A 16548-nucleotide genomic window follows, 5' to 3' on the forward strand; every position below is an offset into this window, starting at 1 on the left:
CACGCCTACGGTTCTGCTACAACGCGCCAGATTACGAAAGTCGCCTGTCGGTCGAGGCGTTCAGTGACGACGGCAAGCAGGTTGTTTTCGAATCGCCGGTGCTTAATATTGAAAAACTGGAAAAATGGAAATGCGTCACACCGATACTAAATCCAGGAAATTACAATACAGTATGACAACAACAACAACAAAAAAATATGTTTACTGTAGTGACATAATAGTTTGAAATTTTAGCTTGAATTTAAAGCTAAAAAATTGCGCAATGAATATTCTTATTTGGCCATCGACGAGATTGCTCTGGTCGATTTGAACAACGGAACTACATTCTGCTAGCTGCTGTTGGAATAGATTTTACTGTTCAAATAACAAATCAAAAAAAAAACAAAAAGAAAGAAAGAAGAATGTTCTGGATGAATTACGAAAACAGAAAAAAAAATTAATAAAAATAAACAACGACAGACAGAATTTTGAAAAATTAAATTTCATAATGCTCAAAGTAAAAATGCCACCAGGATACTTCACCATTTTTATTTCATTCAGTTAGTTGGCTTCGTTCAAAAAATAACTAATGTAAGAAGTTAACAGATCATCCATTTTGTATCCCTAAATTATAGACAAAAACAAGTATAAATAAATAAATAAAATATTTATAAATTTAAATTTATACCATTGATGTTTCACAAAGCAGACGACTTCCATTTACAACGTTACCAATTGTCAAGTGGAAGTATGTGTTTCCACTGTTCCAGTTGCTGATTTCTGGAAACGAGTACGAAGCGATGATATCCTGCGAAAAAGAAAAACAACACTCGATTGCAATGGAAGAAAAAATTTGCATAATTCACTTTTCTTTCCGGTTCAATGAGAATAATTCCATTTTTGTTGATCGCAATGATCAGCTTCTCGGGAATTTTATTATCGCCGGTTTGCTGTGAAAAAAAATCGCAGTATAATGTGAGCAGAAAAAAAAATCATCATCCTTGTTGTTATTACTTTAACTTCGAAAAATGCAGAACCGAATGTAGGCCATTTGTAAATTACTTTCAAAAATTGCACTTTCGCTTCTTCGCGACTCATGAAACTTCCCTTGTGATAATAGGAAAGAATATGCTGAAATCAATCGATTAAATTTTATGAATAATTAAATGAAAATTGTTGTAAATTTTTCAAATCTACCCGTTTCCAATCGACAGATGAAGCCATTTTCAAAAATACTTTCGGCAGTAGATCGGCCAACGAGCTGGAAAGATTCGACGCGTTGTCGCCATACCTGGAACGATAGATCAAAGCGGCCAATTCGGCCGCCTCGTCCCTGGTGCATTGATGATAGCCTCGGATATATTTGGGCAACTCTTGGGAATAGTGGAATACAATATCCGCTTGACGATCTTGACCAGGAACAGTATCCACCCAGAGTTTCTTCATGAAATAGACTTGATAATTCAAGTTGCGGCCATTTTGACCAGATTTGGTTTTACTGGTCAGTTCACTGAGATGACGTATAAAGTCGAAGAAAAATTCATTCTCGGGCAGTGACAAAACTGAACCAATCACAATTGTGATCAATGGACAAAAATTTGCATGCATCAAAATGAACAAAACTTTTTTTACTTTTATCTTGAATTTTGACAAAAAATGCGAAACCTTTGACACTTTTCAGTTGGATATGTTTAGCAATACGGACGGACAAATCTTTCGCTTTGTTGCAAGAGTCGACTTCAATATTCTGCAATTCAAATTGTACTACTGTAATTAATTTTCTTATTCCAATTCAACGAAATTCATCTCACTTCGTATGTATCATTTGGAAAATAAAATTTGTGAAATATCTGGGTCGTTTTGCGCTGTATAGCTTCAACTTCCACAACATGAGGCGGATATTTTCTCGAACCAACTCTGCAAATAATTCCACAGATTCCAATCAATGATTATTGATTTAATAAATTTTTTTCGGGTTTATTCACCTTTTGATTCGTTGCAATCGATTGAAACAGTCCGCCGCAACTGGATGATGCTGACTGCGAAGAAACAACGCCACCTCTTTGTGCAACGTCTGAGATGGTGGAAACAGCCCAACGCAGAGCCACATCAATTCCCAGCCTTTTTCCACCGACATCCGGCCAGGATTGCCGGTCAATTGTTTGATTATTTGGCAATAAATTTCGTCCCTCAACAATGCCTGAAAAATTTGCTTAATTTCTTTTCGTAAAAGTACACATTTGTTTAAATTTGCATAATTGCACCTGTTTCAACGGGGCCGAAAAAATCAAATCGGTCTGTTCAAGCGTGGAAAAGCGTTGACGATGCCTTTGGGCCGAGTCGCCCATGTAAGCGACTATTGCTGCAAATTGAAAAAATTTTCAAACTGCCACTTTGATCAAATTACAATTTTTCCAAGTTGCCTACCTTCGTAAGTAGCCAAAGCCGACTGGCAGGCATCTTCGACAGTTTGGACTTTTTTCAGCAGAGGTTGAGTGAGCGGTTCATAACTGTGGCGCCACAATTCTTCCGTAATTCTCTGCCTGGGCAGTGTGTTCACCGTCACTATTGCCAGCGGAGCTCTGAGGAGAAATTATGCAAATAATTATTAAAATTTATTTTTCATTTTTTTCCTAATCACCTGAAATGCTCAGCACTGAAACTTTCCAACGTGTGAGGTCCGTCGGCTCTGTAACGGTTGACCAATGCTCGGCTACTCACACCACCAACTTCTCTGCATTGGACAAATTCCTCCTAAATTAAAAATTAAATAGAAATTAATTAATCAATTAATTAATTAATTACCAAAATTTCTTGTGATGGTTTGCTCAGGGTGGGCAAAATGTAAACTGATTCGCATTCCACGTGGCCAACTTCACCGGTCAACGTGTGTTCACCTTGTGCTGATCTGTTTCTGATTAACATTTCGCCGTTGACAGAGCTGTCCAACTTGATCAAATCTCCTTTGCGCATTTTCAACCACTGACCAGACTGATCTGCATTTTCAAAATAAAAAAATAACCTCAAAATAAAATATATGCAAAAATATACCAGCAGTAGTATCTGTTAAAGCGATAACAAATCGACTTCGCATTCGCAGGCCATGCAAAAAGTAGCAAACCAAATTTACAATATCTTCGGCATTTGGTGCCTGGAATGAATATTCGTCGGTTTGAATTGTTTCAATAGTTACGGTTGGCATTTTATTTCTGAAAAATAATTCAATATTTTCACACTGATCAAAAAACACATTCAAAATGATATGTTCATACTTTGAATGGGTGCAAGTAGCGTTGGCCATTTCGATAAATCCAATCTCAAGTAACACTTGATCTTGATCATCGACAACATAAATGCCAGTCCAATTAACAGCAACAATTACCTGATAAATACAAAGAATTAGATTGGAAAATTATAATTATTAAACTATTGAAACAAACTTCATTTTTGGGCAATTTTGGACCGGCAAATTTGTACGCTTCGTAAAATCGCGAAAACAACAACGGCCATTTCAAACGACAATAAGCAACAACGTTTTCTTGAACATGCTGAGAAGATGTCTTTTCTTCCAGAGGAAGACACTGAAAATGTAATTGATAAATTTTACACAAACAAAAAACATATACTGTAAAAAATGAAAATGAAGTTTAAGTTTTACTTTTCGACTAGCGTGAAGTACAATTTGAACCCAACGCTCGATGGCGTGCTTCATATTTTCAACACCGTCCAGAACATGATCAGGAATGTAATTTTGAATAACACTCTTCAATTGTTCGGCTTGGAAGTGAAAGCCGTAGTCGATAAAATACTGATAAGCGATCAACTGAGCTAAATCTTCATCCTAAAACCAAAACAACAACCAATCAATCAGTTAAAATTACAATTTTATCGTTCAACTTGTATACTCACCCTGTTGCATCGATATTCGCCAAATTTCACTCCTCTAGTCACTTGCTGATAGATCAAATCGGTGGCCACAGGATCTTCGGCAGGATTGTGCCATGGTGTGAATATTTCTTTGCGGAAAAACAGTCTCCACTGCACTGCCTGCTCTTTGGCGCCAATTTCTTTGGCATATTGTTCGCACTGACTTATAGCATCCAGAACGTGCTCATCTGTGCTTCCCAGGCTGCAGACTTTGTCTTGCAAAGCTATGTACAACGAAAAGCCGAATTTGTCCCTCAAGTTGATCGATTTGGCCAACGCTTCGCACAGTTCATGGGCGTTGGTCGCTGAATCACCGACTAACGTCTGAGTAGTGCCGTTCATGAATGTGACCGGGAAAACGAGCGGTTTCCGTTGTTTAGTAGCCTTCAATTTCAAGTATTTCAAAAATATAATGGAAACAAACATTGCATTAGAAAATTTAATAAAATTTTTTAATGTTTTGATTATTTTTTGTTTTCTTTAAAAAGTAAATACTTGAAAAACTTGCATTGAAAAATCTTTTAATGAATAAAAATCATTTCAAATTTTATTCTTTAAATGTGCGCATATTTTTTTATTCATTTTACGTATTCTTTTCAATTTCAAAAAATTCGCGCCATAACTTTTACGTGAACTACTTTTTTTAACAAACTTGCATGCATTTTTGAAGATTTACTGTATTTCTTTAACTCAGTCGTCAAAATTTCGAATACGCTCGTGCGGAATGGTTGTGAAACCTGTTTTGCTGTTAGTCTATGTGTCAAAGACCATTTCGACAGCGTTTTCGACTACAATACAAATCTGCAGTAATATAGGAGGTATGTAAAGTTTTTTTTTACATTTATTTTGTTTTCAATTTTTCATATCGCGTCAAGGTAGAATATTACTTTCGTTTGTTTATTATGAAAGAACTTACTTGAACTTCGTAATGTGAAGGTGGTTGAGTTCTGGCTCCGTTTTCCAACGTGCGGTTCAATCTTTGTTCGCAATAGACAATGTACTCTTTCGGGGCTTGATGTCTGATGAAGCAGCGCAGGTACTTGATGAACTGCAATTGGGCAATTTTTATGCGTTATTATTATTATTATTATTATTTGATTTTTAATTACTTTCGAAGATGGCGGGAAACAGCTAACACACAATGACAAAAGAATCCAACCGCGCAATGTCGACTGCGAGTTTGGATTGTTGGACAGTTGTTTGCAAATTTGGCATAAAATTTCATCCCTAATTTTTCAAAAAAAAATCTGTTGAGTTTTAATTAATAAACAAGAAAGCAGTACCTCAGTTCAGGACGTAATATACCATGACCAATTATAAAATGCAGTTGATCCAGTGGATTTGCTGTTGCTTTTTCGAGCATATTTTCATAGTCATCCGCCTGAGATTCCAAATCTTTGAACATAGGTTCCACTGTTGACGATTTTGCTTTCCTTTGTGGCGACCAACCTGTCATTTTGTATCTTACATTTTCTCCGACAAGTCCAGCTGGTGAATAATCCTGCATTTGAGTATTTTTAATTGTTGATTTTTACAAGCAACAGTGAAAAATTATGTATTGAAAAAATAAGAATAATTTTTATACTAAAATTGATTCATCCGCTTGTTGACTCCGATCTTTCCTGTGCATTCCACGCGCCAATGTTGAGAATAGTTGTGTCATAACGGACGGACAATTCTAAACAAAGTGTTTTTTCACTGTATATTTTCTTCATTCAATTTCGCAGAAAAATTTATCATCATTACGAAGCCATTCAAGTGAGTTGTCATTTTTCGTTGACGACTCAGGTCACCCATAAAACGTAATATTGTTATCCAAATTCCCACGGCAGCCTTAAACAAATCATTAAATACATAACTGTATTAATAAAGAATAAGTTACAATTCGATTTGCGGGATTTGTATGATTGAGCAAAGGTGTACGCAAAATTGTTTTCGTAAAATTGGGTGTGGCATTTCCCACAAAATACGCGGCGGCAAATTTTGTGAATTGATACTGCGATACATCTTCAACTGAAGATAGTTTTCCTTTTGCTTGAATGCCGTGCTGAAAAGTTTCCATTTATATCATGCTGATGTGCAATTTGAAAAAGTATCATTCTAACTCGCGAACGCTATTTCTTATTGGTTGTTGACAGCATGCTCTTATTGGACGGTTATGCCGTTGTCTGATTGGTTTTATTTGTAGTAACTACTACGAATGTCGAACTCAATCAGTCAATGACCAATGAGATAACGCTGCCAACGACCAATAGGGAAACGTGTGTTCCCGAATTAGACCATCTCTTTAGAAAGTACTCAGCTATTATAAAAATAATAATCACTTTATAGTCCGTGATTGGATCCACGTCAGCCAGTAGAAAATCGAAAAATTCATCAATCTATAAAAGAAAATTACAATTAGTTTTAAGTATAAATATTGCTTTTTCGGACCATTTTGGAATCATTTGTGTTCTCATGAATTAATTCATCTCTTTCATAAACCGATTCTAATGCCATTTCTGACAGATAGATTTTCGGTTGACCAGTGGCAATACTATGTCTCAATTTCGTTCTCATCAACATGCCTCGACACAGAGCCTGAATCAAAAGCATTATTATATTGCTTTACATATTTTGTCACAAAAATTTCTCATTCTACCTGAAAACTAGTGATCAAGATCTTTAGCTTTTGATATTCCATTGTTAATTTTTTGGCACGGACTAACGCTTGGAGCCGTGACAAACCACGAACAATCTACAAAATTGACAAAAGATGTGTGGAATTTATACTTTGAAATGTTCACAAGCTCACTTTTCTGTAACGTGTTTCTTGTTGATAACGTCTCCAGTGCTTTTGTATCATAATACAAGCTTGTCGAGTGCGTTGGTATTTGCTGCGCATCAACCAGCCACGTATAGTTTTTTGAATTAACGTTGCTCGGATGTGCAACATTTCATCTCGTCTTTGTTCCAGAAACAGCAATTGTGAATCCTGAATAAGTGAAAAGTGATAAAGTGATTGTTTTGTGAATATTTTACTTTTTCAAAAAGAAGAGATGGAAAATTTTACCTTTAAAAATACACGACTGGTTCCAATTTGATACTCGCCCGGTGGTCCAAAAGCGTTGAAACAAATTCTCTCGCATACCCATTGGTTGTTTTTAGCATTTTTGGAATCTGAATGTGAGATGAGATGTTGGTTTTCAGTGAACATCAACGCAAAATTGCAAAAGTTTCGTTTACTCAGTGATGGTAGAAGAGTTTTGTATCTTGCGGCGAAGTCTTGAAATTTGTACCGAATTGGATAGCCTGATTTGCGAATTTGAATTGTATCCATCAATCCCAAATATTTCAATTGATCATAACAAAGTTCTCGATCGAACAACTATGAAAAAAATAGCAGTCTGTGAAATTTGTGCTTGAATGGTAACAAGCTTTACCATTGGCTTTTTCATGTCGTTCGGCTTTATACAACGAATAAAGTAGGGCTTTCGACGATCAATTTGAGCCATTAAAGTTTCCAAAGATTTTCTGAATTTGAAACTTGTTGTAACTTTCAACTGTCTAGCATTATCATCCTGAACGATACTGAATGCAGTTGCTTATTGGATGAAAATTCAAATATTTTACTTGGAATTCCTTTGAAAATAAATGTGCAACGAAAGGAAAATTGCTTTCTTGAAGCAACATCAACAGCTCCTTGCTCAACGCATCACGATTTTTCTCAACGAATCCTTGAAATTGTCACCGTTCAAAATTGTAAGTTAAAAATGGGAAAAATTATTCTACCTTTATTGTGGTACATAACAGATCCCGCATAATGTACCACTCCGAACGATGGATTTAAATCTGACTTTGGTTTGATGTAGTTGCGATTGCGTCCGAAAGCTTGGTGAGCTTTTGTAAGAAAACTCTGATCTGTTCCCTGTGAAATATTTAAATATGATACAAATTTTACCTACTACAAACAGAAGTGTATTTTACTTTTGGTATTCTGCTTTCTTCATCTAGCAATCCAAAGAGGTTTATTGACCGGTACGCAATCAAATCCAATATTGGCTGATTGTCAATATATTCCAACGTTGTCCATTTGATCTGCTCTCTGGCATATTCTTCCTGTGTTTGTTTGCATCGTTTTTTAAACAAACAAATTTTATATAATTTATCATATGAAATTACTTGTTCTAATTTGAAAGAATGTCGGATGAAAAATTGTTGCAATGATTCGTTGGCATAGTTGATGCAAAATTGTTCAAAACTATTTCGTTGGAATTGTTCAAAACCGTATATATCGAGAATTCCAATAGAATTTTGCTGACCATTCTCTTCTCGAACTCTGAATTTTTTTTTTGAAAAATATTCATGGTTTGAAGAAATAACAAAGAAATATGTGCATATACTTTTTGATGACAAAATTAATTTTATCAACAATCCACGTGAACAGACGGCCATAAATTGCTTTCGCCAAAGCATCTCTGACGTCGAGGCTTTGTTCTGCTGTCATACTACTAACAACAGTTTCCTCTTTTAAGGATATTGTCCTTGTAGTCAATGCATTTATCAATTTCATTTGATCAACCTGAATAATTTTTTTATAATCAGTACAATTTTTGCAAATAGATATTTACCTGCAATAGTTTTGCCACTTTGAGCACCGATGCAGCAGTAGTAATTTCTGTCGCTTCGAGATTATTGATGAGTGTGGCTGAAATCTGATTCAGTTCAGTTTCAAGTTTTGCTTATTTAATTTTTTTTCTCGAAATTTGCTCATACCAGTGTAACGTATATTTCCAATGTGAAGTATGGCCGCGAGCAATTTGAAAATGGACGTAATTTCTATATCAGAAAAGAATAGCACTTTCATCGCAGCGCGGACATCTCGAAAAATGATCGATTCATCTTCTCGACCTTCGATTTGAAAATTTTTTCCCTAAAATAGATGCATAAAAAATCAAATCCAAATCAGTTATAAATTTCCATTAAATAACCTGAGATAGATAAAAATATGTTGACGAATCTTCCAATTCGAACATCGCCTTCTCTTGGCTATTCATACCAGCCAGCATGCAATAAAAAATATGGAAATTTCTTTCATTTTTTGACTGCAAAAAAGGGAAAATTTTTAAGTTGAAAAAAAAGTATTTCTCTTTGTTAAAATTATTTATTTACCTGTGAAACTAGTCTGCTTTTTTCCAATAAATATTGTTCAATGCGAGCACTTTCGATCATTCCGTGACCGTTGTAAAGCATGTCTATGTAACGGCCGAATCTCGATGAATTGTCATTTCGTACGGTTTTTGCATTTCCAAAAGCTTGAAAAATTTGAATATCAAATTTATTTTTGGTTTAAAAATAAATTTCTTAAAATATTCTACCTACCTTCTAAAATTGGATTTGCTTCGAGAATTTGTTGTTCAATCCACGAATGTCGATCGCATCGACTCGAGACAACGGCTAGATGTTGCAACACTAGTTTAGCTGTTTCGGTTTTTCCAGCTCCAGATTCTCCGCTGAATTTTTAATTTTCAAATGAATAAGTGAATTAATTTTGAAAAATGAAATCCAACCTGATTATTATGCAATAACTTTGATTGTCGTTCATCATTTGCATGTAGGCATTTTCGGCTACGGCGAATACGTGGGGTGCCAATTCGCCGATTCTTTTGCCTCTGTACATTTCCAACATTTCGGCCGAATAGATTGGCAGCTGTTGATACGGATTGATGGCTATCAGAATTGAACCGGTATAAGTCTGAAAATCAGTTCAGTTGTGATCAATGGGCAAATTTGTATAAAATTACAAATAATTATAATATTCGGATAAACTTGCATAGATCAATTTTTGCTTGTATCGAATTTGAAGATTGCGCAAAACGGACGCGTCGTGAAAATCGGTTAGTTCGATCATATCTTCGACCCCTTGAACAGACGACGGATGCATAATTGGCATGGAGACGCTCCCTTCAAGCCAGGTCTCATTTCCGTCGTCGTCGCGTAAGAAAACTCTGCCATTGTCAATGTCGACAATACGGGCACCAATTGGACAACTGAAGCCAGTTTGATTTGAAAAAAACGGTATCCAAACATAATCACCCTGAAAATATGAATATGATAATTTCTGGAATTTCATCTAATTTTTCTGGTGCTTTTCTTTCCTCGAATTTGGGTTTTACCTTTTCAAAATGGACCATGACTTGTTTGTTTCTTCTGTATTTTCTATTTTCCTATAAATCATTGACGTCAGACAATTGAAAAGTGACGAAAACATTCAATAACCTAATAGATATGTATATATATGTATTGTGATAATTATTTTATTGAATGAAATTTATGAAGAAGAAGAAGAAGTGAAATATGAAATGTTTAAAAGAGGATGAACATGTTTGTTGAATTTGTTCTATAAAACAGCTTTTCGCTCTGTAGTGTAGAAGTTAAAAGACACGATTGGACCAGTTTGACTAAAAGTCGAGAAACGACAAATTATTGCACTGCTTCGTTTCCACAATTGACCTTTACCGGGGGAATTATGCGTGCAGCATACAGTGCATTGCTTGACTTTTTCTAGCCCCAAGAAGACACACGTTGGTGGTTTACTGTTCGGGTATCATATACCATTACTGATCTTGTTGTTGTTGTTGTTGATGTTGATGTTGTTGCTCTTCTCAGGTCAAGGCAATATTCATGAATAAATAATTAATTTATAAATTTATTCTTTTTCACTTCAATACATATTAAATAAAAATTGGAAATATTTGATAAGCATCAAACTCTATTCACAAGCACGTGTATATTTTTCAAGGTTATTTAATAAATTTTTGTTTTTTTTTAATTTCTTCTCTTCAATTGTGTTGTCTTATCCTTTCACATTCGGTCAAGAACGATGAACTGTCTGTTTTGATTTTTCAAATTTAAAAAAAAACGAATTTTTTTTCTTTTCTTTGAATACTTCGAAATATACTGTCATTGTGTAATGTGAAATTGAAAAATATTTTCTCGATTTGAAAAGTCAATCTTCTCTCTCAGTGACACATTTTATTCGACTGTAGAAATAATTGATTTGTAAAAAATTATTTTTCAAATTTGATAAATTTTTACGAAATATACTGTTGTTGTTCTTTCTACTGAAATGAATTAACTGAATTCTATTCGGGATGCTCAATTTTCATACAATTCAAAGATTGGTACCGAAGGTCAGTGCAGAAGTTCACTTGTCTCGTCGTGGGTAATTTCCAATTGGTTATTTTTAATAATAATTTGTAGAATATTGAATCGATCAAAATTTGCTCACTTACCGACAAAATGAAGACAACAAATTTTTGATAAATAAACAAACAGGATGTGGAAAAAAAAATATATATATATTGCAAATTCTCACGGTTGATTCGCGTTTAGCATTTTTGAAATTTCTTCTTCTTCTTACAGTCAGACTGAAATTCAATCGTCGAAACTGGAAGCAAACATCTAACAGCTAACTGGACACGGCTTGTTGCTAATGAAGCGCAAGCAGTTTAAATTTAGCTGACCGGCTTTTTCAATTCAATGAGCCAGTTTTTAACTAACACCAAGGCAACTTTCAAAACTTAATTGTAATTTTTTTCTCAAAAAAAATCTGCACAAAGAAAGAAAATCACAACATCAAGTGAACAACATTCATCATCACTGTTGCTATTTTTGTTTTGTTGCAAATCAGTTGCTTTTTATTCAAGGCGGATGTTGTTCAATTCTTTTTGTTTTTTATATTATTTTTTGAAAAAAGAAAAACTAAAATTTATTTATATATTCAGTTTGCATTGCAGCTTTTTGTAACGGGAATGTTTCTTATTCAAACATGATACGTATTAATTTTATTTGTTTCTTAATTTAGATTTGTATGATTAAAAATAAAATTAAACAAATTGCAATCATTTAAAAGTATTTCATCAAACAATTTTATTCTGCTAATTTTTGATATAAATTATATTTGTTTTTATTTCTTTAGTAATTTTGCTATTTTTTGTTTTGAAAATTTGATATGCATTTCAAAAAACTTGTAATTCCTTTATGGCAATTTAATTTCTTCTACCTTTATTTTTGCTATGCTACAGTAAGAATTTGGAGATAATTCTTACTGTTCGTTTTTTATTCAAGTAAGATTTTTTTTCACTTTGCATAAATTGATAAATAAATTTACACGCGAATGTAGTTTTGTTGAATTTTCAATTGATTAAACTTCGTGCCACTGGGCATTGCTATATTGACGATCAGTCTGTTTTCAATCAAAATTTGCGCTACAACGTTTGTTAAAATCAGTTTTGATTTGGCTGTCACGTCATTGTCGGTACTGTCAGTTGATGCATTTGTTACATTTTATTATTGTGTATTTATTTTCATCGAAATATTCATTTAATAATGATGTTCTGAAATTTCTGTTCAGGTTAGTTTTGGAAAAAAAAGAGCCCCAATTATGGATTACGAAAATGGTATCCACTGCGATGCACTTCTTCAACTTTTGTTGGAAAATTGTTTAATTAATTCAACACACATTGTCCGAAAATTGTTTGAAAGCTTGCAATTCATATTAGAAGATGTTCTTAGTAAGTTTCATTTTTATTATTATTTTAACTTTTGTCTCATGCACGAGTATCAGCAAATTGATGTCAGTTTCATTCTTGAAATGGAATATTTAAATTTTTTGATTGATTGTACTTTCTATTAAAATCATATCGACATCAAAAATAAAAGTTTTTCAAATATTTAAGAATTTTACAAATTTTCATTTTTTCAATCTTGTTTTGGGAATGTCTTTTGTCAAATACTTGACAGTTTTTATTCAATTGAAACAAGCACGTGTAAATATACTGTATTTAATTCTGAATAATGATAATCAGGGATGTTGATTTTCATTGAGACAAAATGTGATTAAAAAAAATTTTTTTTCATCTGTTTTTGCATTTTCTAATGTACCAGTGTTAAATGATTAGTTTGATATGTTGAATAATATTTTGATACTCGTACTTCTGAAGCTTGAATTTTCATTCTTTCAACATTAATTATTGTTAATTGAAAGTGTTTATTTTGTATTTAGTTAATATTTGATTGTATTTAGTTAATAACGAACTGTGGAACGATGGAAATTCGCTCGGCGTTGCTATGGTGAGGATGATGAAAATATTTTCGGAAGGCAACAATGAAGTGATGCTCGAAAAACAGCGCAGGGCGATTGTTCTCCACCTCGGTCCCTGTGCTGAAGTGGTTTTGAAGAAGGCTTTTGACGATGTGAAACTTTTGAAAGAGAATTTTCCAGAACCGGACACTTTGTTCCACTTGATGCGCTCGGTGGATTTTTCAGAACTTGAAGAGAACAATTTTCAAAATCCCGCATCAACTGGTGAATCGGTTTCCAATAGCGGAACGTTGCCATATTTTCGCCAAGTGTTGGAGCCGTCGTCGTCGACGACCAACAATAATAATGAAACCCAACCGTCCACAAGTAGCAGTATTTCGAAATCGGTTTATTCTGAATTGCTTGAAATGGTCCACCAAATGCAATCGCAAAATGCGGATCTACTGTTGCAGTCGATCATGGAAATTTTGCACAGTAGGAATGATGAAAATTTTATTCAAGCATCGGTTTGTTTTCTTTCTTTTTTTTATTTAAATTCATGAAAATTATTTTTCAGCTCTTTGATTTGCTTGGATCGAATAATCTTGATTTGATCGCGTTGATTTGTCAGAATCGCAATGCACTGGTTGAACATTACACAGCGATGACGTTGGAATCAAGTAGGATAAAAAGAAAGAATATTTGTAATTTTTTGTGTTTCACTTTTTTTTCCACCAACTTATTTGCACAGTAGTGGGGTAGTTTAGCTTCAATTGAGAAGTCGAAATTGCGGTTACGTCCAAATTTTCAAGTGATCAGTGGAAAACAGAAACAAGAACAACGGGAAATGCAAAAGCTGAAAGAGAAAATTAATCGTTTTCAAAAAATTACCAATTTAACACATGACGAGATGGTGCCAGTGACAAAATCATTGGAAAAAGGGTGTGTATGTGTGCATTCATTCGTTTTTATTCTTACCTTAAATTAAATAATAGTTCCAGTGGGCACGTTTTGGAAGTCAACGAGGAACAAAAAATACACCAAAAAAACTCTGTTGTTGCGAAACCAAAACCTGAGATGCCGTATGTTTTTGATTCGGAACAAGCTGTTCAAAATGGCTTTTCGAAAGTATATAATAATAATAATATTTATTTGTGTTTCATGTTTTTTCTTCTAAATTGCGCAGAAATGCAAATTTTCAATTTTCAGATTTGCCTGAGTGAAGCTGAATTCCGTTATCATCCAAATTATGATATTGTCACTATACAGCCGACAACGGAGCCGTGCCCGTTTGACAATGAAGAGTGCATACTTGTGGAGAACTTGGATGAGGTGAATTGATTCTGTTTGTGTGTGTGTGTGTGTGTGCGACATGTACAAATGGTGCAAATTTAGATAACTAAGAAAGTTTTTTCTCAAGTGAAAAAGTTAAATCCAATACAATCGATTGTATTTGAAAAAGCTCGCAAGACAAAAGAGAATTTGTTAATTTGCGCCCCGACAGGTGCCGGCAAGACCAACGTTGCAATACTGTGCATTTTGCGTACACTGGATGATTTTATTGAAAATGGAACTTTGAAACAAAAAAATTTCAAAGCAAGCAATTCAATTGATATACATTATACAGTTTTTGGTTGGTTATGTGTTTTTTTCTTTTTGGTGAAATTTAGATTATTTATTTGACTCCAATGAAAGCACTGGCTGCGGAAGTGGTACGCACTCTTGATTATCGTTTAAGATGTTTGAAGGTTACTGTGAAAGAGATGACCGGCGATGTTATGCCTACGGCGAGGGAACTTGAAAATGCACAAGTGAAGATTATTATTTTTTGTTTATTATTTAATTATCATAATGTTGTTTTTTAATTGCAGATTTTGGTTGCAACTCCTGAAAAGTGGGATGTAATTACGCGAAAAGGAAATGATGGTTTATTGCCAGCAACGGAAGTGCGCCTTTTTATCATAGACGAGGTACATCTGCTTCATGAAAATCGTGGTGCTGTTATCGAGACGCTCGTGGCACGTATGTTGCGACAGGTATGATGTATGATTTATTTGAAAATTTTAAAACAAATTTATTTTAACATTTAACAATTAAAAATACAAATAATATTAAATTGAAAAAGTTATTTTTATGAAGGGAACATTTTTACTGTGATTTTTCCCTTTCTGCTCTTTAGTAAGGTTTCTTCTGATTAAATTTTTCGAAGAAAAGTACCAATCTTTTAACGTGTCCAACTGAAATACAAAAAAGAAAAAAAATACAAAATGAAATTTTAACGAACAGTAATAAAACTCATGTACTTTTACCATAATCTAATTTATTAATTCTTTTTTCTTCGTCGAACTGTTGTGGATGTTGTTGCTCTTTTCTTCTATAACTGCAGACTGCTTTCACATTTAATGTTATCACTTTTTGGATTTGATATTTTTTTTCATTTTTCATTTCATCTTTTAATTCTAATTCTTTATCAAAAATTCCAATTTGTTCGTTCGTTAGCGCTGAAATGGAATAATTAATTATTTTCTCGTTCTGGATAAATGATAATGATAAAGCATTTTTTACAAATTTTCTCGTTGGCAAGCTTGATTTCATTGTCGAACCGATATTCAAAGCATTCTTCCATATATTTACTGATGAACATTACCCACTGCACAACCTGCTTTAAGGTGTTTCCTAAAAACAGTCGACTGTGTTTTTTATCCACTTGTCTACATTAATTTTTTTGCAATATGAAATAATAATGAAAAAAAATGAAAGGTCAGTTTTACTCGCAGTTTCCGTGGTCAACTGATCATTCTTGAGCTGATTTCTTTTCATGTAGCTATTCACTCGTTCTTCGATGCTCAATAAATGGTACGACTTATTATTTTTTGTAAATGGGAAAATGTTCCAGTGACGTTTTTGCTTTTGTACTGTGCCATCTGAAAATCAAATGCATTAAAGAAAAAGTTAAGCGTGTCAAAATTGAAAGCAAAATGAAGAAAATTTCTCACTTTCATAGTTGTTAGTTGTTCTGTTGTGTAATAATAATTCATTATTTTCATTGAAACTTTTAAGTATTGTCGGATGTAGAATTAGAAGTTTCAAAATTATGCAAGCTTTTTTCTTCAATGTTTTTTTCGTCATCAAGTTGATTTTGGGCACGATTTTTTTGCTGTACAAGCAGGGCAGCAAATTTATTACCATTCTGTTGAGCATTGCGTTCGGTTTTGGGCAAAAGTCGAGCACTTTGCGCAAATGGAAGCACAACAATAGCAGACTGTCGAATTGATAATCGTTCAATTGTGCCTTGCATACTTTGGAAATTTTTTCCATCAATTCGTGTTGATTTTCAAATTTCAATTTTTTCTTCATTATTAATTTCTTTTCGATCGGTTTCAACAATTTCATATTATTTTTCGACAGATGTTCGATTATTTCTTTCCAAGTATTGTTGTTTTCGAGCATTTGATCCCCATCGTTAGCCCGCGTTTTATCTGACTTGCTTTTTTTCTCTTCCACATCTATTGGCTGTTCAGTTTTGGATGTCAGATATTTTTTGATATTTTCCAAAATTGTTTCCAACGTGAACATCG

The 16548-nt window shown here is 33.8% G+C and overlaps 3 protein-coding genes across 3 annotated transcripts; 1 reads left to right on the forward strand and 2 right to left on the reverse strand.

The window, feature by feature from the left end:
- Positions 1-5: 5 nt before the first annotated feature.
- Positions 6-5968, reverse strand: Tsp_04155 (putative MyTH4 domain protein). Its single transcript, XM_003374922.1, has 24 exons — positions 5789-5968; positions 5653-5739; positions 5492-5584; positions 5190-5407; positions 5016-5133; positions 4823-4954; positions 4536-4694; positions 3889-4290; positions 3638-3820; positions 3420-3560; positions 3252-3361; positions 3031-3188; positions 2785-2975; positions 2621-2733; positions 2407-2561; positions 2244-2341; positions 1965-2179; positions 1791-1896; positions 1612-1726; positions 1177-1541; positions 994-1110; positions 846-929; positions 668-787; positions 6-101 (listed from the first exon to the last, which is right to left on the reverse strand). Exons 1-24 carry the CDS (start codon positions 5966-5968, stop codon positions 6-8), a joined length of 3756 nt encoding a protein of 1251 aa, XP_003374970.1.
- Positions 5969-6119: 151 nt separating this feature from the next.
- Positions 6120-10079, reverse strand: Tsp_04156 (putative myosin head). Its single transcript, XM_003374923.1, has 19 exons — positions 10062-10079; positions 9715-9982; positions 9475-9640; positions 9268-9398; positions 9058-9200; positions 8877-8990; positions 8662-8818; positions 8517-8593; positions 8289-8467; positions 8068-8224; positions 7873-8004; positions 7678-7813; positions 7329-7489; positions 6959-7273; positions 6701-6880; positions 6548-6643; positions 6391-6486; positions 6231-6287; positions 6120-6191 (listed from the first exon to the last, which is right to left on the reverse strand). Exons 1-19 carry the CDS (start codon positions 10077-10079, stop codon positions 6120-6122), a joined length of 2655 nt encoding a protein of 884 aa, XP_003374971.1.
- Positions 10080-14365: 4286 nt separating this feature from the next.
- Positions 14366-14566, forward strand: Tsp_04157a (activating signal cointegrator 1 complex subunit 3; the record flags this gene model as incomplete). Its single annotated transcript, XM_003374924.1, has 1 exon — positions 14366-14566. A coding segment is annotated over one exon (201 nt), but the record flags the coding sequence as incomplete, so codon positions are not given.
- Positions 14567-16548: the final 1982 nt, after the last annotated feature.

The sequence above is a fragment of the Trichinella spiralis genome, assembly GCF_000181795.1.
Source record: "Trichinella spiralis strain ISS 195 chromosome Unknown Scfld5, whole genome shotgun sequence".
In the NCBI taxonomy this organism is placed as follows: Eukaryota; Metazoa; Nematoda; class Enoplea; order Trichinellida; family Trichinellidae; genus Trichinella; species Trichinella spiralis.

Bases quoted from the DNA above. Each gene is read 5' to 3' on its own strand.
- Tsp_04155 (XM_003374922.1), bottom strand. From the start codon at position 5,968: ATGGAAACTTTTCAGCACGGCATTCAAGCAAAAGGAAAACTATCTTCA. The intron at 5,134-5,189 runs GTACTGCTTTCT...TTGAAAAATTAG, and splicing joins ATATTACGTCCTGAACTGAG to GGATGAAATTTTATGCCAAA. The intron at 1,897-1,964 runs GTGAATAAACCC...AATTATTTGCAG, and splicing joins CGATTGCAACGAATCAAAAG to AGTTGGTTCGAGAAAATATC.
- Tsp_04156 (XM_003374923.1), bottom strand. The intron at 8,819-8,876 runs GTTATTTAATGG...CATCTATTTTAG, and splicing joins CATATTTTTATCTATCTCAG to GGAAAAAATTTTCAAATCGA. The intron at 6,288-6,390 runs GTTTATGAAAGA...TTTCTTTTATAG, and splicing joins CAGAAATGGCATTAGAATCG to ATTGATGAATTTTTCGATTT.